The 24,695-nt window shown below is 38.0% G+C and overlaps 1 protein-coding gene across 1 annotated transcript; it reads left to right on the top strand.

The window, feature by feature from the left end:
* Positions 1-3,617: 3,617 nt before the first annotated feature.
* Positions 3,618-23,932, top strand: LOC114294669 (Cysteinyl-tRNA synthetase, class Ia family protein). The gene is made up of 9 exons (XM_028238809.2): positions 3,618-4,082; positions 5,057-5,120; positions 7,850-8,011; positions 9,181-9,351; positions 9,432-9,713; positions 9,835-9,960; positions 20,434-20,667; positions 20,828-20,944; positions 23,311-23,932. The coding sequence occupies exons 1-9, from the start codon at positions 3,922-3,924 to the stop codon at positions 23,599-23,601; spliced, it is 1,608 nt and encodes a 535-aa protein (XP_028094610.2). The 5' UTR covers positions 3,618-3,921; the 3' UTR covers positions 23,602-23,932.
* The last annotated feature ends 763 nt before the right edge of the window (positions 23,933-24,695 follow it).

The following is a 24,695-nucleotide window of genomic DNA, read 5'->3' as shown; positions in this document are numbered from 1 at the left end:
TTTCGTGTCATAGTTGTCATCTCGTGTCGTAGTTGCAGTCTCGCCGATTAGCCACCATCGCTTCGCTGACTAGCCGTCATTGCCATCAAGTTTCGTTGTTTTGCCCTTGCATCTCTTTGTTCGCCTATCCTGGTATTGATAGGTTGTTTTCTTGAACAAGGTATTGATAGGTTAGGATTCAGCAAATAAGAGAGAAATGAAAAGAGGGAAAAATGGAAAAAATAATAATAATAATAATAAAATTTAACCAAAACGATACAATTTTGGCAAATTATTGATAAATCCTATTTAGAAGTGTTTTAACCCAAGAAGTCCATGAAGGAATTTTTTAATCCATTTAGTCCCATGTATGTATAGTTTTATTCCATAAAATCTTTTTTTTTTATTTACACTATTTTCTTGGACACTTATGCCCTTATATTTAATTTTGATACCCTTATAAATATTTTTTGAACGGTTAGCAATTTTATGATGTGAACATTCATATTTTAAAATTCACATTGGTAGGAATGTAAAATTGGCCCGCAGGCCGCCTGAAACCCGCCCGCGAGGGGGGCGGGCCCGGCCCGTTGACAATGTGAATATTCACATTGACATGTTAACATTCACATTAATAGGAGTGTACAATTGGCCCGCGTCCCGTGGCGGCGTGAAACCCTCCTGTGGCCCATGGGCGGCCCGGTCCGGTCCGTTGACAATGTAAATATTCACATTGACATGTTAACATTCACATTGATAAGAGTATAAAATTGGCCCGTGGCCCATGGACAGCCAAAAGCCCACCTGCCGCCTGGGGCGGGCTCGGCCTGGCCCGTTGACAATGTGAATATTCACATTGACATGTTAACATTCACATTGATAGGAGTGTAAAATTAGCCCGCGCCTCGTGGCTGCCCGAAACCCGCCCAAGACCCATGGGTAGCCCGGGACGGGCCCGGCCCGGCCTGTTGACAATATGAATATTCACATTGACATGTTAACATTCACATTGATAAGAGTATAAAATTGGCCAGAGGCCTAGGGTAGGCCCGACCCAGCCTGTTGACAATGCGAATATTCACATTGACATGTTAACATTTACATTGATAGGAGTATAAAATTGGCCAGCGGCCCAGGGTGGGCCCGACCCGGCCCGTTGACAATGTGAATATTCACATTGACATGTTAACATTCACATTGATAGGAGTGTAAAATTAGCCCGCGCTTCGTGACTGTCCGAAACCCGCCCATGGCCCATAGGCGGCCCGGCTTATTGATAATGTGAATATTCACATTAACATGTTAACATTCACATTGATAAGAGTGCAAAAATTGGGCCGCGGCCCATGGGCGGCCAAAAGCCCGCCCGCAGCCAGGGCGGGCTGGACCGACCCGTTAACAATGTGAATATTCACATTAACATGTTAACATTCACATTGATAGGAGTGTAAAATTAACCCGCGCCTTGTGGCTGCCCGAAACCCGCCCATGGCTCATGGGCAGCCCGGGACGGGCCCGGCCCGGCCTGTTGACAATGTGAATATTCACATTGACATGTTGACATTCACATTGATAAAAGTATAAAATTGGCCAGCGGCCCAGGGCGGGCCCGACTCGGCCCGTTGACAATGTGAATATTCACATTGACGTGTTAACATTCATATTGATAAGAATGTAAAATTGGCCCGCAGCCCGTGGGCGGCCTGAAACCTGATCGCAGCCCGAGGCGGGCTTGGCCCGACCCGTGACAATGTGAATATTCACATTGACATGTTAATATTAACATTGATAGGAGTGCAAAATTTGCCCACTGCCTGATGCTTGCCCGCGGCTCGGGGTAGGCCCGGCCCGACCCGTTGACAATTTGAATATTCACATTGACATATTAAAATGCACATTGATAGGAATGTAGAATTGGCCTGCGGCCCGTGGGCTGCCCGAAACTCGCCCACAGCCCGGGGCAGGCTCGTTTCGATCTGGGCCCGAGCATGTCCGAGACCCTAGGTTAGGGCCTAGGTCATCACTTTGAAGCCCGGCTTGGCCCATCGGCTCGCTTAAAGCCCATTCAAGGCTCGGTCCGAGGCCCAGTCCACCCGAGGGGCAATGTATTTTTTTTGTGAAAAATAATAAAATTTTGGTAGAAAAAATTAAAAAGAATTAAAAAAAATGGCCAGGCCCGCCCATGCTCGACCTAAGCACAAGGCTAGGCCCAGGCCCACCGGCCCGTTCCCGAGGCTCGATCCATCGGCCCGTCCAAAGCCCGAATACCCTTGTATTAGGGCTAGGGCCTGGGCCTAATTTTTTGGCCCGTGGGCAGGCCTGACCTGGCCCGGGAAAGGCTCATTTGGGCCCATGCTCGAGCCTAGTCCGAGACCCTAGGTTAGGGCCTGGACCATCACTTTGAAGCCCGGCCCGACCTATCGGCCCGGTTAAGGCCCATTCAAGGCTCGGTCCGAGGCTTAATGCCTTTTTTTTGTGGAAAATAATAAAATTTTGGTAGAAAAAATTAAAAAGAATTAAAAAAAAATGGCCAGGCCCGCCCCGGGCCGCCCACGGGCTGTGGGTGGGTTTCGGGCAGCCACGAGGCACGGCTAATTTTACACTCCTATCAATGTGAATGTTAACATGTCAATGTGAATATTCACATTGTCAACGGGTCAGGCCGGGCCCGCCTTAGGCCGCTGGCCAATTTTATACTCTTATCAATGTGAATATTAACATGTCAATGTGAATATTCACATTGTCAATAGGCCGGGCTGGGCCCGCCCCAGGCCGTCCAAGGGCCGTGGGTGGGTTTCGGACAGCCACGAGGCGCGGGCTAATTTTACACTCCTATTAATGTGAATATTCACATTGTCAACGGGCCGGGCCGAGCCCGCCCCGGGCTGTGGGCGGGCTTTTGGCAGTCCATGGGCCGCGGGTCAATTTTATACTCTTATCAATGTGAATGTTAACATGTCAATGCGAATATTCACATTGTGAACGGGTCGGACCGGACCTGCCCATGGGCCGTGGGCGGGTTTTACGCCGCCACGGGACGCGGGCCAATTTTACACTTCTATTCATGTGAATATTAACATGTCAATGTGAATATTCACATTGTCAATGGGCCGGACCCGCCCCGGCCCGACTCAAATTTTTTCGGGCATCCACGAGGATCAACATGGGCCGGGCCCCTACACATTGACGATATGAACATTCACATTGACGGTGTGAACATTCACATTAAGGGTATTTTGGTAATTATGTCACCCATAGGACTTATTGAAACATAAGAAAATAATGTGAACTAAATGGAACATAAGTAGATGAAAAGGATATTTTGGTCTTCTTATGTCAAATAGGACCTAATGTAATAGTCAAAAAAAATATAAGTTGGATAGAATAAAATTCTTAAAAAGTGGATTTATCAAAAAAATTCCCTATAATTTTAAAGACCACTGTAAAAAGTACTATAGGACATCGTGACAGAGGATCCATACTCAAAAATGCTTTATACCCCCACTGGAGGTCGACCCCCAATGAGATAGAGACCCGTGATTGAGCGAAAAAAAACTATTTTTTTTTTAATTGTCAACCAATAGAGTCGCGCCATCCCAGTAGGGTGCGACCCGCACTGGGGATATTTAGTAGTGCTCATCCATACTCACACACAACAGCCACTTCAAATAAAACTGGTACAGATGGAGTCACATCTAAGCGATTTAATATAGGGAATCTTTTCCTAAATTTATTCCCACATAAACGAAGCACAAGATTTACCCCCCCCCCCCCCCCCCCCAAAAAAAAAGAACCAAAAAAAAAAAGCCCCCCCAAAAAAAAAGAAAAAAAAAAAGAAAAGAAAAAAACACACCAAAACATTATCTATTCTGAGCTGATTATAATTTAGGGTTAGGGTTTCTGCAAAACTAGGGTTTCTGCAAAACTAGGGTTTGATTGAAAATGGCGGAATTTCAGTTGTATAACACTATGACGAAGCAGAAGGAGGTATTCAAGCCGAAAGAGGCAGGCAAGGTTGGCATGTATGTCTGTGGCGTCACCGCCTACGACCTCAGCCACATCGGCCACGCTCGTGCCTATGTCGCCTTCGATGTCCTCTTCAGGTTCCCCTCTATCTCTCGATAGGTTTCAATTTCTGTAATATATGCAATTAATTTGAGACCAATAGACTCTCCTCTTCAACTATACTGATTGTGAGTTAAATCTCAATTTTGATAATTTTCAATGTTTTGGAGTACAGTGAATTACTTTTTGATAGAGAAAAGTATTAGTCATATCACACTGGCCTTGCAATTGAAGGGAAAAAAAAAGAAAAAAAAAAAGCATTGGCCTTTCAATGTTCCTCCACTGGGGGTATATGATATCTGGTAATATTCATTTCTGTTTTTTTAATTTTTCTTTAAAATAATTACAAGGTGGTGTTTGAGTTGGGGATTATGCTACATGCAATTCCAGTAGTATTAGGACTGCCTGACCTGTCCTATAGAACTACTTTATTACTAGTTATTTATTTGTACCCTTTGTTCGCATTGTCTGAAATTTCAAACAGCTCCTGTGAAATTTACTTTGTTGAATCACTTGAAAACATTAGAATGTCGTATTATTGGTTGCCCGGTCCATGTTTACTAAATTTTTGATGTCAGTATGAGTAATGCATCATTTTCTTCAGGACAAATCAGAATGTCCAGTTTTCTGAACATAGGATTTATTAGAAAGGGGTTTTGTTTGGGATATTATTGTTAATTGTAGTCTGTAATGCTTGCATGCTGCCATCATATTAGTAAGACCCGCATAGAAAGTGTTTTAGAATCAAAACCTGTAAAATGATTTTACTTTGTTGCTTCATGAAACTCAGGTGAGAATTTTTTTTAATAATTTTAAATAAAATCTGGTATCTTGAAGTTTGCATGCACGTTTGTTTCTCCATCTGCATCCTCCATAAAGGGTTGGGTTATTAAGCTGTATATTCCAATCATGCTTTATTGCCTTTTCTTTTACAAAAGAATATTGTCTTCATGATTTTTCATTATTTGGCTCAAAATTCAAATCATGCTTCTATTGAGTTGGAATTTTGCAGGTACTTACAACACTTAGGTTATGAAGTCAAGTACGTACGGAATTTCACTGATGTTGATGATAAGGTGAGAAGTCAAATGCGTTGTGTTGAGCCATATTCTATAATTTTATGATGCAGGCCAAGGTTTTAAATACAATGTGTTAATAGGTTATGAAATTGTGTTTCAGATGGAGTATTTTATCATCTTAGCTTTTTTCTAATGCTAGATTTTGCGTTTGTGTTCTAAATTATTTATTTATTTATTTGGGTGTTATCTCCACTAGGACCAAGATACACAAGATTTGTTACATGGACTCTTCAAAGTATATCAAATACTTGTATTGGACACTCGACACTTGGACAAGGGTGTGGGATATGTGTTTGATATTTTTCATTGGATAGTTATATATTTGTATTTAACATTATCACTATATGTATATATTGTTGTATAATTGCTATAAAATGAGTAAAATGCCTTTTGACAATGAATTCTACATGTAACAACATTTTATCTTGCATAATAGATTGAAAGTGCAAAAATATGACCATTTTTCCCGAGTACATTGGAATTTTGGTATTCCAAATTGTTTCATTTTAATTTCTTAGGAACGAAAATCTTTCAGTTGTTTCAATGGAAATGAAACGAAATTATGTTCCGTATGTGTGGGGTGGTGATACTATAACTGTGTATACAAACAATTATGTATAGCATTAGGATGAGTAGTTATACCTTCAAGATGATAACTCCAAAACTTCCAAGGAGCAAACTCTTCTCCATTGGTGTAAACGAGGTTTCACAAACTTACACTTACATAAGATGGGAAACCTTGAAATGACGTGATCTAGGGCGAATAGAGGTGCTTTAGCTCTCAAGTACTTGTCTCTCGTCATGAATACCCAATGAGGTCACTTGGTATCATACTTTTCCTTTCAAATGGCATAGCAGGCTTTTCATCAGCTCATAGCCTAACAGATTTAAATTGAGATTCCAGTGGGTCTGCCTATAGCCAAAGTTTGGCTGCCCCTTCCTGTTCTGCAAAGCTTCCAACACTCTAGAACTTACCATGGGCGAATCCAAATGTGTGTATGATAGACAACCCTATCTGGTCGACAAGCCTCTGTGGTTGGTCGCTACTCACTAGTGACCTAGACTACCTTGGTCAACCAACCTCCAAGTTAATTGAACAAAATGTCTAAATGCACAATTGTGTCAACCCTTTAAGGTCTTCTCACTCCTAGCTTTGCCCAAAGCAACCTTGGTGGCGATGAAACTCTTCTATAGCATCTTTCATGATGATGAAGCTCTCTCACAGGCACTTCAAGCTTCCAAGGCTCTAAGGCATGACTAATATGCTATGCTTATTGCAGTTACTTGGATTTTCCTAAGATGCAAATTACATAGTCATAAATAAAATGGCCAACCTAATGCTAGTTCTAATACTAGCAATATCTCCCTTTGGTAATTTCATGATAGAACCCCACAAGTTAACCCTTAGACCTAGTTCTCATCTCTAGACTTAGGCGCAGCTTAACTGCTCCCCTTGTCGTGATACTCTCATCATCCCTATCACAACATATCCCCTGTTTCTCTTCCCTATTATTTGTGCAGTGGCTTTAAACTCTTTTCTTACTTGCATAATTAAATTGCACAGAAGTGTCTATTGTTAATACACATGATATTGTTGCAGTTCCAGTTGTCACTGGTACCCATAAATGACTTTAATTGTGAAGCTTCTTGTTTAGAATGTCTATTGTGAGTTCCTATTGAATTCTTGCCATAGTGTCTGTTTGGTTTGATTTTTCAAAAACTGTTTTAGATGAGTTTTTGTTTATTTTAGTGAATTTTTTTGATATTTTACTCAATTTTTTTTGTACTTTTTAGATGCACCTAATCAAGAGGCATCTATAAAGTAAAACAAATTGGCTAAAATATTAAAAAATACTAAAAATAAATGAAAATTCGAACAAAAATCTGTGTGCAGTTTTATTTAGGTTTCTGTTTGTTTTTAGTGATTTTTTTTTTAATATTTTAGTTAAACTTTTTTACTTTTTAGATGCATCTAATCTTGATATATCTAAAAAGTAAAAAAACCAAACCAAACCAAACCAAGCCTTAAGTCCCTCAAAAAGTAAAAAAACATTGACTAAAATATGAAAAAAGTTCAGTAAAGACAAACGAAAATCCGTTTAAAAATAGTTTTTGAAAATGTAAACCAAACAAAACCAAGGCTTCTCTTCTCATTTGTCCAGTCGGCCTTTTCCAATTCCAACTTGGACCTTAATTAGCTGAAGTGACATATGAGTTAGCATATTATTATGTATTACATGCAGATAGATACAGAGTTGGCTATCAGGAAGTTCAACATATTTCAGTTGATCCATGTCCTGCTTATCTGAATTGGTCATATCTATTCATTTTGGAACATATCTGGGTATTGCAGTGCAGGTTCCAAACACGTGTAGAATTTGTATCCTAAATGACCAATTTTTAACCTGCATTTTAAGGTCAAACCTGGTACTAAATAAATCTGTGTTTTGAATTTAACTTGTCATCAATGTACATGTCTTAATTCTAGATGAGTGGCTGAACAAAGGTTAAAGTGGCTTACATTTTTCTTACTGATTACAATTTAAGTTTAATTGATGAGCAAATTACACATTCCAATTAAGTTTCTGTGTTATTTAATAACTCAGCATCTTTTGTAGTTTTTATGGAAAAACCAGTCCAACTACACTTTTTGCTGCTTTAATATTTTTCTTATGCTTTAAATGCATCATATTATGCTGTTGCTGTTAACATCTGTATTTTCTCAGATAATTCGGAGAGCGAATGAACTTGGGGAGGATCCATTAGCTCTGAGTAGCCGCTACTGCCAAGAATTTATTGATGATGTGGTTGATCTTCAGTGCCTTCCTCCTACGCATCAGCCACGTGTTTCTGAACACATGGACCAAATCAGGGATATGATAGCTCAGGTACTTATGGTCCTATAGTTTTATTACCAATTGTCCCAAAAGGTTAATTATTAAGAAATGAGCTCAATAATATATACTTCCTCCGTCCCAAAATATTAGCCCCTTTTGAGGAATCCAACTTTTTTTGGTAGTAAAATTATTACACTTTAAAAATACTTACTTTCCAAAACTACCCTTTGAATTTCTTTGGGAACGTCAATTGTCATAATTATACTTTTTGTGTAAGAATTTAAAAGAAGGGAAAAATAGGAAATTCATGTTATTTTTGTCCTTGATTTTTTGAAAAGAGACTAATTTTTTGGGATAATGAAAAATGGAATAAGGGACTACTATTTTGGGATGGAGGGAGTACTAATATAAGACTTCTCTTCACATGCAATCCTGTCTCTCAAACAGATTGAGTGAAGGAGGTGCACAAAGACAAGCAACACAAATCACACAACAGTGGAGATAAAGAGGATGATAAGACTTGAACCTAGGACCTCATGGAACTAGAGCTCTAAAACCATGTTTGATCATCAATTGTCCCCAAAGTTTAGGATGTTAAGAAATGGGTCCAACAATGGATGAGAAACTAACACCCATTATGGTCTTTGTGTTTCTCCTATTTGTTGGATAAATTAACCCCCCTTCTCTCTCACACACAAAGAGGCATGCATAGACTTGTGTGTCTGTGCAGTTACACAAACACATATGCACAGGCATGTACTTGCATGAGGCACAAATGAACATATTTGATATATGGAGATGAGACTACAATAAAATGCTTCAAGAAATTGTACTCCAAGTGACTTGCTACAATAGTGAGTAATATATTCCTTTAGTTGGAATATGCATTTTTCAAATGCTACAAAACATATTAACATAACTCGTGTGTGGATATTCTTGTGTTCCGTTCTAGTTATCAATTTTATTGAGTTAAGTTGGTGCATTCTCGTGAAAGAATTTTGTGATTTTCCTGACGACTTGTATTTGAGGATATGAGATTTATTGGAAGCAAACAACGACTGTCATGTACACTTGAAATTGATAACTAGTCATGGCATACACAACTTGTTTCTTTTGTTAAACTTCTTCTTTGTTTGTTGCTTCCTTTTTTTTGGTTGGATTTGTTTAATGTTCCTGAATAGTCTTCTTTTTTTAATGTTCTATTTTTTCTTCTCTTGCAGATTATTCGTAATGGTTGTGCTTATGAAGTGGAAGGGGATGTGTACTTTTCTGTTGATAAATACCCAAATTATTGCCAATTATCTGGACGGAAGCTAGAGGACAATAGAGCTGGTGAACGGGTTGCCGTTGATTCAAGAAAGCAAAATCCTGCCGACTTTGCATTGTGGAAGGTAGAATTCCTTCACAACTTTCCTCATCTTAATTATCATTTTCTGATGCATATGATTCCCCTATATTTTCCTTGCTTTAGGCTGCCAAGCCTGGTGAGCCAAGTTGGGACAGCCCTTGGGGTCCTGGAAGACCAGGATGGCACATAGAATGCAGTGCGATGAGTGCTCATTATCTGACTTATTCATTTGATATTCATGGTGGTGGAATGGATTTGATCTTTCCGCATCATGAGAATGAGCTTGCCCAAAGCTGTGCTGCCTGCCCGGATAGCAATGTGAGTTACTGGGTGCATAATGGGTTTGTCACTGCAAATGATGAGAAAATGTCGAAATCTCTTGGGAATTTTTTCACTATTCGTGAGGTAAAAGGGAAATGTATTATTTATATTTGATATCTTGGTAGCTTTATATGGTATCCTCTTAAGAGTTTCTATTGCAAGTTCTGACGCATTCTGGGTTTATCTTTTTTCTTCTTTTCTGTAGGTTACCAAACTTTACCATCCCCTGGCCTTGAGGCATTTCTTGATGGGCACACATTATAGGTCTCCTGTCAACTACTCAATTTCACAGATAGAAATTGCATCGGAGGCTGTTTTCTACGTGTATCAGGTAGAAACTAGAAAGCATATCATACCCCCCTAGGTTGCATTTCGATGGATAAATTTGAAATGAAGGGATTTGGGCTTCAAATACGAATCTCAAGATTGTTGTATAATACATGGGTAAATAATTTGTTTTTCCTAAAGAAATAAAAAAAATTCTATCACATACATTCATGGACCAAATTGCGTTAAATTGAGCTGAGTATGGTTTTTATATTCTTGCTTTTTAAGCTTTATCTTCTAAGTTTATTAGGCTGTGTTAGTCCTAAGTTCCTAACCAAATTGGTAAGTCTGTATTTTAGAAACTAAGCCTGTGTAAAATTTGGTGATGATAAAAATCATTGTTGAATTGTGATTTAATACAACGAGTAAAAGATTTAAAGGTTCTAATGTCTAGCAGATTACTTGAGCCGAACTATTTCTTAACCTATGATCACCTTTACTTGAATTTGTAATTATTCCAATAACTTAGAAGATTTTAGTATGACGTGCTAAGAAGTCATTTTGCATTAGCATTAGTGCTCTTGTATTTGGGACAAAGCCTTATCTTAAGCAAGTGATTTAAATGAAGAATTTATGATATTTTTGTGTATGTTATATTTAAATGTGCCCATAATTTTTTGTGCAAACTTCTCTTTATCCCCTGTGGTTTGGGCCATGTGTGATTTATTCCCCAAACATTTGGAAATGACCACATAATCCCCATGTGATTTGCGGACTGAAGTGCACTGTTAGGCCCATTAACGATTTATTGAAAAAGACTAAAGTACCTATGTATATAAGTAATTTAAGTGTGAATTACGAATATTTTGTTATTCATTTGGAAGGAAAAGTGCACTTTAACCCCCTGTATTTTATTCTATGTGCGATTTACCCCCTTAAAATTTGAAAATGAGCATATTATGTCTGCCACGTGTTTCACACTTGCTGTCTCTGCTATCAAAATCTTACAATTCGCGATTCGTGATTCGATACACGATTTGATTCGCGATTCGATACACGATTCGATTCGCATTTTTTGCAAAATCGATACGAATCTATAGGTAAATCTGTTTTGAAAGTGAATCTCTAGTGAACAACACGATTTACAATCGATTCACGATTCGATTCACTTTTTACGATTCATGCAATTCTTGAAACTATCATATCCGACATATTTCGATTATTTTTTCCCCTCTTTTTTAGTTAAAATGACAAAACAACTTTTAATAGGGTTTAGTACAAAAATAACCAATATATATACATGATTTGTTGTTAGTTTGGAGATCATGGAGTTTTTAATAGGATTCCAATTAGATAGTTGTTAAGTTATTGTTACTTGAAAATTGAAAGTTTGTCTTTGTTTATTTTCTTTATTAAGAATGCATGATAAATAATATCTAAAAAAGGAAAAGGTAAGATGGTGATCTTACATGGAAACCTGTGTTAATTTCTTACCTATCAGACCTCGTTATCATCATTCAAAATAACATTTCATTGATTGGTTTGAATATTTTATATTTATAAGATATATTTAAGGGCGAACTACATGCAGGTGAGATAAGAAAAAAAATTACCTACACAAGAGAGGGGTGCAAGTACAGTCTTTTATTTGCATCCCACCATAGACACACTTGCACTCCCCATGTGTTAGTAATTTTTCTCTCCCTTCCACCTGCATGTAGTTCTCCTTATATTTAACATCCAAGTGTGTAGATATATTTTTCTAAGTAATTTATAAAAAGTGACCGAATCTTTACGATTTACGATTCGATTCACTTCACGATTCGGTACAAGGCCATTTCGATTCACGATTTGACAACTATGCTTGCTATTAAGCTGGACGTAATGTTTAATTGGGCACTTCAGTCCACAAACCACGTGGGGGTTATGTGGTCATTTTCAAATGTTAAGGGGGGTAAACTGCACATGGCCCAAATCATAAGGGGCAAAAGTGAAGTTTGTCCTAATTTTTTTATATTGATATGTATAAAATCTAACATTTTAATGTTCAAACTCATTCGTAATATTAATCGAGATTTGAAGTGTTAGTTTTTACCTAGCTATGAGTTCATGTAGGTTTTTATGGTTAAATTTCCAATTTTTTCTTTTGAAAATCTTACATGCATTTTTTTATATCTCACAATACTATAATTAGGATTCCTTTATTTTTCATTTTTGTTTTTCACCTAACATGAGTGTTGTTCTCATCGAAGTTTTTAAAGGCGAATGCGTAAAATGAGACATTTTAACCCTCATGAGGCAAGGCGTAAGCCTTAAGGGCTAAGCATTTCAAATTCTAAATTTTTATATTTAGTAAATATTTTAAAACAATAAATAAATATATCAAAATTAAATATAAAGGTGTAAGTAAATATGTTTTGCTCAAGGCTCATTGCAGAGAAGGAAGTTTTGCTCTATTGAGAGTGAAATTAGTATTTTTAGCTTTAGTGATTAAGTTTCTCATTAATCACTAACTTTGTGTTTTTTCTTGATTGGTCATTTACGCAACTTTTCCTATAGAATATAGTTGCAAAAGGTTTTTTTTTTGGTTATTTTTTTTTTATAATTAAAAAAAGCCATTTACTAGACTAAGTTTAACAAGATCGTAAGACAAACTCTTCATATGTGTATGCCTCACATTCTTATGCGTAAAAGGCATACAAGGCGCATGTCTCAGACTATGTGCGCAAGCCTTTGGGGGGTAAAGCCTAAAAATCAAAGCCTTGAGGCGTTTTTCCTTAGTCTTGCCTCGAGACAAGCATTGAGGTGAGCTTGACTAAAGCCTTTTAATACTTTGGTTCTCATTCATATTTCTATTATTTGGTATTTGAGTGAGAAAAAATAGAAGTAGTTGTTGATGGTGTTTTGTACCACCTTGACACTTACATATGCTGATAAGCTGGGTTAGTAGCTCTTGTCCAACAAGTTAGTAACTGATTTTAACTTTGGGCCTTTTGTATGGTTCTTGTAGTGACTGGACCCATGGAGCCTGTTGTCATAGAATGTTGAGTTAGATTGTTGGAACTAATTTACCCCATTGGGCATTGCATAATTTGTTGTACAGTTCTTATTTGACCTTCTGGGCTGCATGTCTAGAAGGTTGATCTGCTGTCAGAACTTGTAATGTTTTTGAAGTGTGCTGAACCGACAACCTCAGGTTCTTGGAGGTCGAGCACGGCACGTGATGTTAAAAGTGTGTCAAACCCATGACATCCTCTGTTGCACCTATAAGAGGGAAAGCTGAAAAAGAAACTTAGCAAATACTAGGTAGAGTTAAGCAAATAACAAAAGCAAGCCATGATTTTTTGCGGCACACACAATATCAGAATAGCAGTAGTTTTAGTATGTTCAAAGCCGAAGATTGGCCCATTTTGTGTATGTTCTGCTGACGCTGAATGAAAGTTGTACATATTGTATTCTCAAGGTGAGTTATGGGCATGAGTTGGAGAAAAATGTTGTAATAGACTGAATAATGTGTTGGAATATTTCCTTATTTAGATTAGATTGTGATTGATTGATAATCAATCAATCAATATAAAAGGTGATTCCTTAATCAGTGCCTTAGGGCTTCCTTTTGTGGAGTTGATTGATTAATATAAAAGGTGATGACATCATAATCATCACCTAAGCTTTGTATTCTTTTAAATTACATGGTATCAGAGCAATAGCCCTAAAAACTGTCACCCACATAGCCGTTGCCACCAACCAGCCATCAGCTATCATCACCCATCCTCCACTGTTGGTCCCTAATTCTTTGTCGGAACCAGCCAAGGTCCCACAGAGCTGTTTTGGCTTCAGCCGAAGGCCCCTCTGGCCTAGTTGACCCTTGTGAGGGCTGTCCTAGCGTCTCTTTGTGTATTTCGGCTCATGTGGATGAGTGTTTGAGGGCTGCCTATATTTTGGTGGCCCAAGTTTCTTTCCCTCTACTTTCTTGAACACAGTTCAGCACTTGTTTTGATTGGAGGTTCATTTTTCCGTATTTGATTTATTTTTTGGGTCCATAGATGGCCTATTAATCTAATTGTTATGTTCCCATAGTGGTCTGTATGTGATTTTGCTTGTTCCAGCCCATTCCATTCCTCTTTCCATTCTCGTGATTCGTGCAAGGTTTTGTGGGTTGAAATTGTAGACCTTTTATGGCTGACCTAACTAGTGAATCCACCACTACTTCTCACCCATCTAAAGGGGAGAGCTCCAATCCAGTTATGACTGCTATATCTAAGAACCTAAACCCTAGTCTCAAAATCACCACCGCTCTGTTTAATGGTCAGAATTACCTTTCATGGTCTCAGTGTCTGACACTTTTTCTGAAGAGGAAGGGGAAGATGAGATGTGTTAATGGGAGAGTTCAAGCACCAGGTATTACAGATCCTGGCTATGACCAATGGGATATTACCTACTCTTTAATCAGAGGGTGGCTCAGTCATTCCATGGTTCTTGAGATTGGTGAAAGCTACTTATCCATGGATACTGCCTAGAATATTTGGGAAGCAGTCGTTGCTACATATTTTCGAAAAGGGAATTTTTCTCAGTCTTTTGAGCTGTACCGGTCTATTGAGTGCTCAGTATAGGGGGAGCATACAGTTTTCTAGTATTACACCTTTTTGGTATTACATCTTTCTGACTAATGGTTGGAAACGCTTAGATCATCCCTTGGATTACAAGGCTGTCTGTATAGTTGACTCAGTTGGTTACCAGAAGTTTCTTGCACAGGTGAGGGTCTTCAAGTTTCTGGAAGGTCTCAATGTGGAGTTTGATCCGGTCTGGAGTCGTGTCCTTGGCATGGATGTTCTTTTATCTCTTCAAGAGGCATTTGTATATATATAGAATGAGTCGAGTTGTCGTTTTGCTATGTTACCACCAGCTACTGGAGACCGTTCAACATTACTTTCTGCTCCTTCTCGAGATGGGGCTGGTTTGTCATTACTTCTTTCCAATCCTTCAGGGAAGGATACTTTGTTCTGTGATTACTGCCGCAAGCTGTTGCATACTCGTGAGACATGTTTAAAGCTTCATGGGGCTTCATTAGGGAGTTGGGGTGATCGGTCTGGTACTAGAGGCGATCGATCAGGCTAGGCCAGAGGACGTGGCTCTAATCCACGAGCTCATCAATCTAGTGCTGTTGACACCCTTGATTCTACTTCCGCTTCAGTTGGTCCAACTTCTGATAGTTTATCTAGCATGACTTCTCTTGAGCTTGAGGATGTTCTGCATCATTTGCTGACCCGCCGATCTTCTACTGCTTCTAGTCCATCTTCCTCGTCATTTGCCCGCTCAGGTAATTTAGTCTCTTCTCCTAGTGCTTTTCTTTCCCATAAGTCTTTGCCATGGATTATTAATTCTGGTGCCTTAGATCATATGTTTGGGTCTTCTGACCTTTTCTCAGCATATAAACCCTCTTCAGGTCATGACAAAGTTAGAATTGTAGATGGTACTGTTTTTTCTATCTCTGGGAAAGGTTTAATTCATGTCACCCCTACCTTATGTCTGTTTTCAGTGCTCCACGTTCTCAATTTTTTTTTTGTTAATCTTCTATCTTTGAGTCGTATTACTAAGGATTTGAACTGTAGTATGACATTTTTTCCTGATCATTGTCCTTTTCATGACCTTATCACGAGGAGGACAATTGGTAGTGGTAGTGCAGAAAATGGTCTATATTTCTTGGATCAGCCGAACAAGCTTGCTTATCATTCCATCCAGTTCCTAACCACCAAGGAGGATTTATGGCGATGGCATTGGCGTCTTGGGCATCCTTTTTTTCATTTACTTAGGCATTTATTTCCATCTGTTTTTACAAACAATAATGTGTCTGAGTTTCTTTGTGAGTCTTGTCAACTTGGCAAACAACAAGAAGCTTCTTTTGCTCCAAGTCTTAATAAAAGTTCAGCTTTTTTTTTTTTATAATAAATTTTGATGTGTGGGGTCCATCTTGTGTTATGTCTTTAAAAGGCCATAGATGATTTGTTACCTTTATCGATGATTTTTCTTGTACTACTTGAGTGTATCTCATGAAGAAAAAAGTAAGGTTTTCTTTGTGTTTTAAACTTTTCATAAAATGATTTGTACTCAATTTGGGGCAATTGTCAATCTTGCGTTTTGATAATGGGAGTGCATACATTGATTCGGTTAAAGAGCTATTTTTCCATTCATGGCATTATACGTCAGACATCTTGCACCAATACCCCTCAACAAACTGGGGTTGCAGGGCGCAAGAATCGTCATCTTCTTGATATGGCTCACTGTATATGTTTTTCTATGAGTGTGCCTCGGTCTTACTAGGGCGAGGTCGTTATCACTACAGCCTATCTTATTAATCGTCTTTCTACCTAGGTTTTGCAAAAACAAGCTCCACTTCAAGTCATTCTTGATTCAGAGTCTTTGTTTTCCATTCTCCCTAAAATATTTGGCTGTGTCTGTTTTGTCTACAATCATTCTCTTACTTTTGGTAAGTTGGTCCCTCGCTCTCTCAGGTGTGTTTTTTCTCGAATACTCGCCTACTCAAAAGGGGTATAAGTGTTATCACCCTCCTTTTCGTAAGTGGTTTGTGTCCATAGATGTCACTTTTTTTTGAGTCTCAATCCTACTTCTTGTCTTCTCTGGTGTCACAGTCATCCTTTCAGGGGGAGCGTTGGTGTGAAGAGATTCCTATTGTCCCTGTTGCTCTTATGGTGGAACCAGTTGTTCCTGCACTACTTATTACTGGGACTATAGAATCCAATGCCATCAAGGATAGGGAAGGACAAGTTTATGTCAAGGACAAAGACAGACAGAAAGTTACTCGGATACAAGAGGCCACTTTTGTTCGCCCACTGCCATCTTCGGCTTTTGATAAGAGTTCAAGTAACTTTGTACCTCTTGTTTCTCTTGAGTCTGCTGATATTGATATTCCTGACACTACTGATCTTGGTATTCCTATTGCCAAGAGAAAGAGTGTGAGATCTTGTACTCAACATCCTATTTCAAACTTTGTGTTATACTCTCATTTGTCTTCCTCTTATAGAGCCTTTGTGTTAAACATTTCTTCTGTTAGTAGTCCTAACCATTTTTAGGATGCTCTTGCTACCTCTGAATAGAAACTTGCCATGATTGAAGAAATGAAAGCACTTCGTAAGAATAACACTTGGGAATTAACTGAGTTACCTAAGGACAAACGACCGGTGGGATGTAAATGGGTGTATACTGTGAAACACAAAGCAGATGGTTCCATTGAGCATTACAAGGCTTGACTTGTGGCAAAAGGCTTCACTCCGACTTATAGAGTAGACTATCAGGAGACTTTTGCACTAGTAGCTAAGATGAATTCAGTTGGAATACTTCTCTCTCTAGCAGCTAATTTAGATTGGCCACTTCATTAGTTTTATGTAAAGAATGCTTTCTTGCATGGTGATCTAGAAGAAGAGGTATATATGGACATTCTTTTTGGTTTTGAGGATCATCAGATAGAGGATAAAGTATGCAGGCTTCGGAAATCGTTATATGGTCTCAAATAGTCTCCAAGGGCTTGGTTTGAGAGATTCACTCAGGCTATGCTTAAATATGGTTTCAAGCAGAGTTAGGCAAATCACACTTTCTTTGTGAAACATTCATCACGTAGTAAGACTATAGCTCTCATTGTTTATGTGGATGACATAGTGCTTATAGGCGATAATAGTGAGGAAATACCCTTATTGAAGAAATATTTAGCTAGTGAGTTTGAAATCAAAGACTTGGAAAATTTGAAGTATTTTCTAGGAATAGAAGTTGCTCGCTCCAAGGATGGGATTTTCATCTCACAAAGAAAATATGTTCTTGACCTTTTAAAGGAAACATGGATGCTTAGATGTAAGACCTCTGATACCCCAGTGGAAGCTAATCAGAAACTTGGTGATGATAAAGGAGGAGTAACTGTTAATAGGCAGAGTTATTAGTGACTAGTGGGTAAGCTCATTTACTTATCTCATTCTCGTCCTGATATTGCTATTACTATCAGTATGATTAGCTAGTTTATGCATGCTTCTCATCAAATTCACGCTGTTATGAGAATTCTGAGGTACTTGAAATCTTCTCCTGGAAAGGGTCTTTACTTTTTCAAACATAATCACCTCAAAGTGAAAGCTTATACAGATGTTGATTGGACAGGGTCAATAACTAATAGGAGATCTACATCAGGATATTGTACCTTTGTAGGCGGCAATCTTGTTAGTTGGGATGAGTAAGAAACAGAATGTGGTGGCTAGATTGAGTGTAGAAGCTAAGTTTAGAGTTATGGCACAAGGTATGTGTGAACTCTTGTGGATCAGGCCGTTGTTGAGTGATCTGGGGATAGGCCAAACAGACTCTATGCAGCTATATTGTGATAATAAGGCTGCCATCAACATAGCTCACAATTCTGTTCAACATGACAGGACAAAGCATGTTGAGATTGATCGCCACTTCATCAAGGAGAAGCTCACTAGCGGCATGATATGTACTCCTTTTGTGAAGTCAGGCGAACAACTTGCAGACATTCTCACCAAGGGAGTTGGGAGTAAACAATTTCATGACATTCTAGGCAAGTTGGGCATGCAAGATATCTTCGCACGAGCTTGAGGGGAAGTGTTAGAATATTTCCTTATTTAGATTAGATTGTGATTGATTGATTGATTGATTGTGATTCCTTAATCAGTTAATCAATCAATCAATATAAAAGGTGATTCCTTAATTAGTGCCTTAGGGCTTCCTTTTGTAACAGTTGATTGATTAATATAAAAGGTGATGATATCATAATCATCACTGAAGCTTTGTATTCTCTTAAATTACATAATGGGCAATGAAGACACTAGTTTTGAAGGCTAAGTGATGATCATTTAAACTTAAAAAATTGAGAGAAGGGTAGTGGTTGAAGTTTGAATAGCTGGACTGGACTGAAACTAAAGCATTTGAGCTTCAAAATGAAAGTTCATATCTTTAAGAGGCCAAAATAGGCTTATAAAGGAGACTTGAATGATCTAAGATACTGGTATGCTGTTAGGATGACTGATTTACACTGGCTGGAATAGAAAAGGTCGTGGAAAAGTTGTATCAGCTAAGTTAGTCTGCGTTAAGCTTACTTAGTGGTTTTTAGTAAGGTTTCAAGATTTTTCAGTTTTGAGACCATGAGGGACGTGAAAGGTGAATAACTGAGTGAGGAAACTTCGGAGAAAATTTCATGATGAGACTTCTGGTTTGAAATGGATGTGGCTTTTATATTTATAGTGGTGCTAATTTGACTCCTATCCAGGGGTTATTCAGATTCTTAATCAGATGGATGAGGTGTCAAGACAGGGTTAACCTTGTTCAAGACTATTTCATCATCTTTGATGTCTTCAAAGTTCCAAACAGGTTGGGAATTAGTCTGTTGAATTGAAGGCCCTATTGAAAGTAGTAACTATCAGTCAAAGATATGAGTTTTCAAAAGGGAATCTAGCAGAAATGATCTGGACCAATGAGTGGACAATAAGTATAACTAAGTCAAATCCACAAAAGAATCTTATTGTTCAGTGAAAGCCTTGGACAGCCAGCTAATGACCACCTCATTTCTTTCCCAACCAATCTAAATATCTTGTCATCTGCATGATGACATGGACTGGGTTCATGTGGCAACCATGTCATCACCCCAGGAATGAGCTTAAATGGGTTGGGTCAAGCCAAAGTCATCTTGAAATAGATGAAATTGGGTAAATTTGTTGCTGATTGGACTTTTTTGGACTGGGTTTTAATCTAGGCTGTTTCTCTGAACTCCTTGGGCTTCTTCTCTGTGTATAAGCAATGGGGTTGGGCATGCGGGTTGATTTATTTAAAATGTGGCATCAACAAAAGTTACATTTAATTATGTAATGATCAATGGAGAGAGAATAAAAACAAGGATGCATAATTGAAATTGAAATTTTAATTTAACACTCAGTATGCTGAGTTATGTTATGTATATATATATATTTGTGTGTGTAGGTGAGAGAGATGGTGTATTAATTGAAGAGTTAGAGAGAGAGATTTTAGTTTATGAGTGTATTAATTGGAAGAGTAAATTGATTTAGCACATTATTTAATAAGAAGAAATAAATTTAGAAGTATCAATTTAGAATTTAAATAAAATTACTTTAGATTGACATCTGGCAGCAACTGAATAGGGAGCTCTACTTTATTTATATTTAGTGAATAGATAGGAGGACTAGCTATTGCTGTTGGATTCGGAGATGTAGAGAGGATGGTGGAGTGCAGGCAAGAACTGCACTTTAATGGTAAGGTAGCTGTTACGTGTTGATTCTGTTGAATGTAGATGACCGAGTTTTTCCTCTGATATTTGAAAATCTGATATATATGTAGTAGGTTTTCTTATTAGAATCACTAAAAAATTTGTGGGAAATGAATGTTGTCGTTGCTTAGGTTGTTTTATATTTTTCGTTCCATTTGTCTCACTTTGCCATGAATGCCATTCATTATATCTCTCTCCATGCTAATTTTACATGGATTGCTCTAATGTTAAGTGGTTTTTGATTGATAGACATTACAAGATTCTGAGGATGCTCTGTCACGGGTTAGAGAAGGAAACCAAAATGAGGGAAGTGAACCACATGGCAGAACAGCTCGGATTACTCCTGCTGCCAAAGACTGCGTTAATAAACTACGCAGTGATCTTGAGACTAAACTGTCAGATGATTTGCACACACCATATTTATTGAATGCTACTCTCCAAGAAGCTTTGAGATTCATGAACAGTTCTTTGAACCTGCTCAAGGTGCATCTTTGAAATTGGTTCTAGCATAATGCTTGTAATCTCTCTCCCATCCCTGCCCTCCCTCTGTTGCGTGCGCACACGGCTGTTCTTGCATATGAGCATATATGTTCCTTTGTGCTTGTGTTTATCTATAATGATTTCTTATTTTAAAATTTTGCAGAAGAAGCAACCGAAACAACAACAATTATCAACGATTCAGTCCCTCACTGAACTAGAGAAGGAAGTCAAGGAAGTTTTGTGCATCCTGGGATTGCTGTCAACTTCAACTTACTCTGAGGTGTTGCAATAATTATTAGGACAAACCAAACCAAATCAAATTAAACCAAACCAGGCCTTAAGTCCCATAAAATGGGGCCGGCTACATGAATCTTTTTTCTCCACTCGACTCTATCAACGGCCATTTGGTTAGTCAAATTAAGGAGATTATCTATTTACTACACTAGCTCACGTCAATTTAGGTTTGCCCTTTCCCCCTAACACTTCTATCTACCATCACTATATCACATCTCTTCACTACTGTCTCTGTTAGTTTCCATTATATATGACAAAACAATCTCAATGTATTCACTTTCAACTTATTTTTTATCGGTACTACTACCCATTTACGAATATACTCATTCCTAACTCTGTCTTTTTTAGTTTTGCCACACATCCACCTTAGTATCTCTATCTCAGCAACACTCATCTTATCTAAATGTTGTTTCTTAGTTGCCCAGCATTCCGTCCCATACAATATCGCTGGTCTAATAGCCGTTCTGTAGAACTTTCCTTTAGTCTAGTAGGTACTTGTTTATCGCGTAGTACCCTCGATGCATTCTTCCACTTAAGCCACCCCGCCTTAAATCTATAGACTACATCTGCTCCCCAACCGTTGTGATAATCGATCATAAATAACAAAAATATTTACTCTTAGATAGTTTTTGATTTTCAATTTTCACTTTTCTTCTGCTTCTATTGTTATTGTTACTAAAATTACACTCCATGTACTCTGTCTTAGTTCTGCTTATCCTAAATCCTTTAGATTCAAGTGATTTTCTCCAAGTTTTCAACTTAGTGTTAACTCCTTTAGTCTCATCCACTAACATGATATCTTCTGCAAAAAGCATACATCATGGCACATCTTATTGAATGTTTCTCGTCAACTCATTCATAATTAAAGCAAAAAGATAAGGATTTAAGGTCGATCTTTGGTGTAATTCCACAGTAATTGGAAATTCACTTGTCTCTCTAGTCGGCGATCTAATAGTGGTCACCACACGTTCATGCATGTCCCTAATCACATCAATGTAGCATTTTGTCATCCTTTTCTTCTCTAACACCCACTAAATTATATCCCGAGGTATTCTATCATATGATTTATCAAGATTGATAAAAATCATAGGAATGCCTCTTTTTTTTTCTCTATACTTTTTTATTACTTTGCTCAAAAGATAGATTGCTTCTATTGTTGACTTACCAGGCATAAATTCAAATTGATTCTTTGACACCTCTATTATATCTCACAATCGACGTTCCATCACTCTCTTCCATACTTTCATTGTATGACACATTAACTTGATTCCTCTATAGTTGCAATTTTGGACATCTCCTTTATTCTTATATATTGGCACTAAAATACTCTTCCTCTACTCCTTCGGCATTTTTCTAGTCAACAAAATCTTGCCAGATTATCTAGTCAACCAAACAATCCCCGTCTTACCCAAACATTTCCAAGCTTCAATAGGGATATTATTGGGTCCTAAAGTCTTTTTTGATTTCATCTTCTTCAGTACAATCTCTACTTTAAAGTTTCTAATTCTGCGATAGAACCTGTAGTCTTGGTTTTTCTTATTACTAGCTACTTCCTCATCTTTTGACCTTCCTCCATGTTCCTCATTTAACTTCTCAAAATAGTTCTTCCACCTCTCCTTAATCTCTTCATCCTTCACTAACACTTTAGTGTCCTCACTCTTGATGCACTTAACCTGATTAAAATCTCTTATTTTCCTCTCTCTTATCTTAGCAAGTTTGTATATTCTCTTCTCTATCTCCTTACTATCTAGTCTAGTGTATAGGTCATCATAGGCTTTCAACTTAGCCTCTCTCACTATTTTTTTGACCTCCTTATTAGCCAATCTGTAGCTCTTAAGGTTTTCCTTAGTTTTATCCGTCTGCCACCTTTTAAAGCATTTTTTTTTCTGTCTTTACTACCACTTGAATCTCCTCCCTCCACCACCAAGTTTCCGTTAGAGTTGGGTCCCTTTCCTTTCGACTTTCCAAGGACTTCACTTGAGATTCTCCTCATGCAATTAGCCATCGAATTCCACATAGTGTTAGTATCATTTTCCAAGTCTCAAGTATCTTCTTTATTCATTCTATTCTTAAATATTTCTAATTTAACCCCTTTTAGGTCTCACCATGTCGTCCTATGACGCCCACTATCCTTCCAAGCTTGGTATTGCCCTTTAAAGCATAAATCTAGTATCAAAATCCTATGTTGAAATGTCAGGCTTTCCCTAGGAATCACCTTACAGTCGCTGCATTTTAGACTGTCCACTTTTCTTACTAGAAAGTTGCAATAATTATTAGGACATTTAACAAAATATTTAAATCTTGCTGATGATGAAATCCATAACAAATTTTACCCTTTTTTTTTTTTGACAGGTTCTTCAGCAGTTGAAAGAAAAAGCACTAAAGAGAGCAGGGTTAACAGAAGAAGACATATTGCAGCTGATTGAAGAAAGAGCATTAGCAAGGAAGAACAAAAATTTCTCCAGAGGTGATGAGATTCGAAGTGAACTGGCTGCCAAGGGCATTGCTCTTATGGATGTGGGCAAGGAGACAATTTGGAGGCCATGTGTACCTGTTCAAGAACAGACATCTCTACCAGTTGCAAAAGACCAACCATCTGTGCCAGGTAAACAAGAAGAGCTGGCGCCACCTGTTTCAACTTGATGATGTGCAGGCCTAATTTAGTAATTTGGTCTCCATTTATATGATCCACAAGTTGTCTAAATTAGGAATTATGAATTGATTCCAGATATCATATATACTACAACTGATGTTACAGTTGGGAGTTTCACTTTTTACAACCCTTGTTGGGTTTTGAAGATGCCATGGGGTTTTCAATTGTACCCTCTTTGGCTTTATTTTGATGACCATGAGCTGGAGAAAACAGTGAGAAACCAGAAATGTTACTTCTATACCTGTTATTATAGGTCCAACTAACTGAAATTGAATGGCACTAACTTTTGAGATGGGTTACCGATGCCAGCTCACGCTAAAACTTGTTTTGTTTGATTGCGTGGATTGAATTCTGACGTATACTCTATCAGGGCATTCATTTGAAAGGGGAATCTGTATTTTAGTCCTCTGAAAAAGGTTCTAGTTTTATTGTAAATCACTCTTGGAAACCTAGATATGGACTATTATTTGTTGATCAAACAGCATTAAAATTGCTTGAAATAGTGTTAAAATCAGTTGTACCTAATCAACTCATTTTTAAGTACTGCCTGGTGGTTTGTGATTGGTCGGTGTCGGTCACAGTTAATTTGTGATAATCATCATTGAAATGGGAAAGTCATGGTCCCTGCTCTGCCCTAGTTTTGGGGACCAGTTGAAGAACTCTAGTGCCCTTAAGAGTTTGTTGCCTTTGTGTAGTGTTGAACTTTGAGCAGCATATGGGACTATGAAGAGCCCATTATAATTGCACAAAGAGGCCATCAAGAGACAAATGTGATGGAAACTTGCCAAGGAGCATATCTATAGTACATTTTTTTGGAGTGATTCTCTCATGGTCCTGCCTGACCTTTTTCTTCAACTTGCCTATATTATGAAGCTACCTCACTGGCCTACTTTGGTGCCCTCCAAATGTCCTTTGTACTACAGATGAATTGATGATAGGATCACTAGTCACCCACTTGCCCAATTTTAAAGTTCTTTTTCTTTTTTGATATTGCAAGAACATGTCATATAGTACATGGCAAGCATATCACCAAGCGTGTAATTTCGTTTGCTCAATCTTATATGGTAAGCATATCACCTTTTAT

Source organism: Camellia sinensis, chromosome 10 (genome assembly GCF_055761805.1).
Source record: "Camellia sinensis isolate YWXY chromosome 10, ASM5576180v1, whole genome shotgun sequence".
Lineage (NCBI taxonomy): Eukaryota > Viridiplantae > Streptophyta > Magnoliopsida > Ericales > Theaceae > Camellia > Camellia sinensis.
This window is presented reverse-complemented; position numbering and strand designations above follow the sequence as displayed.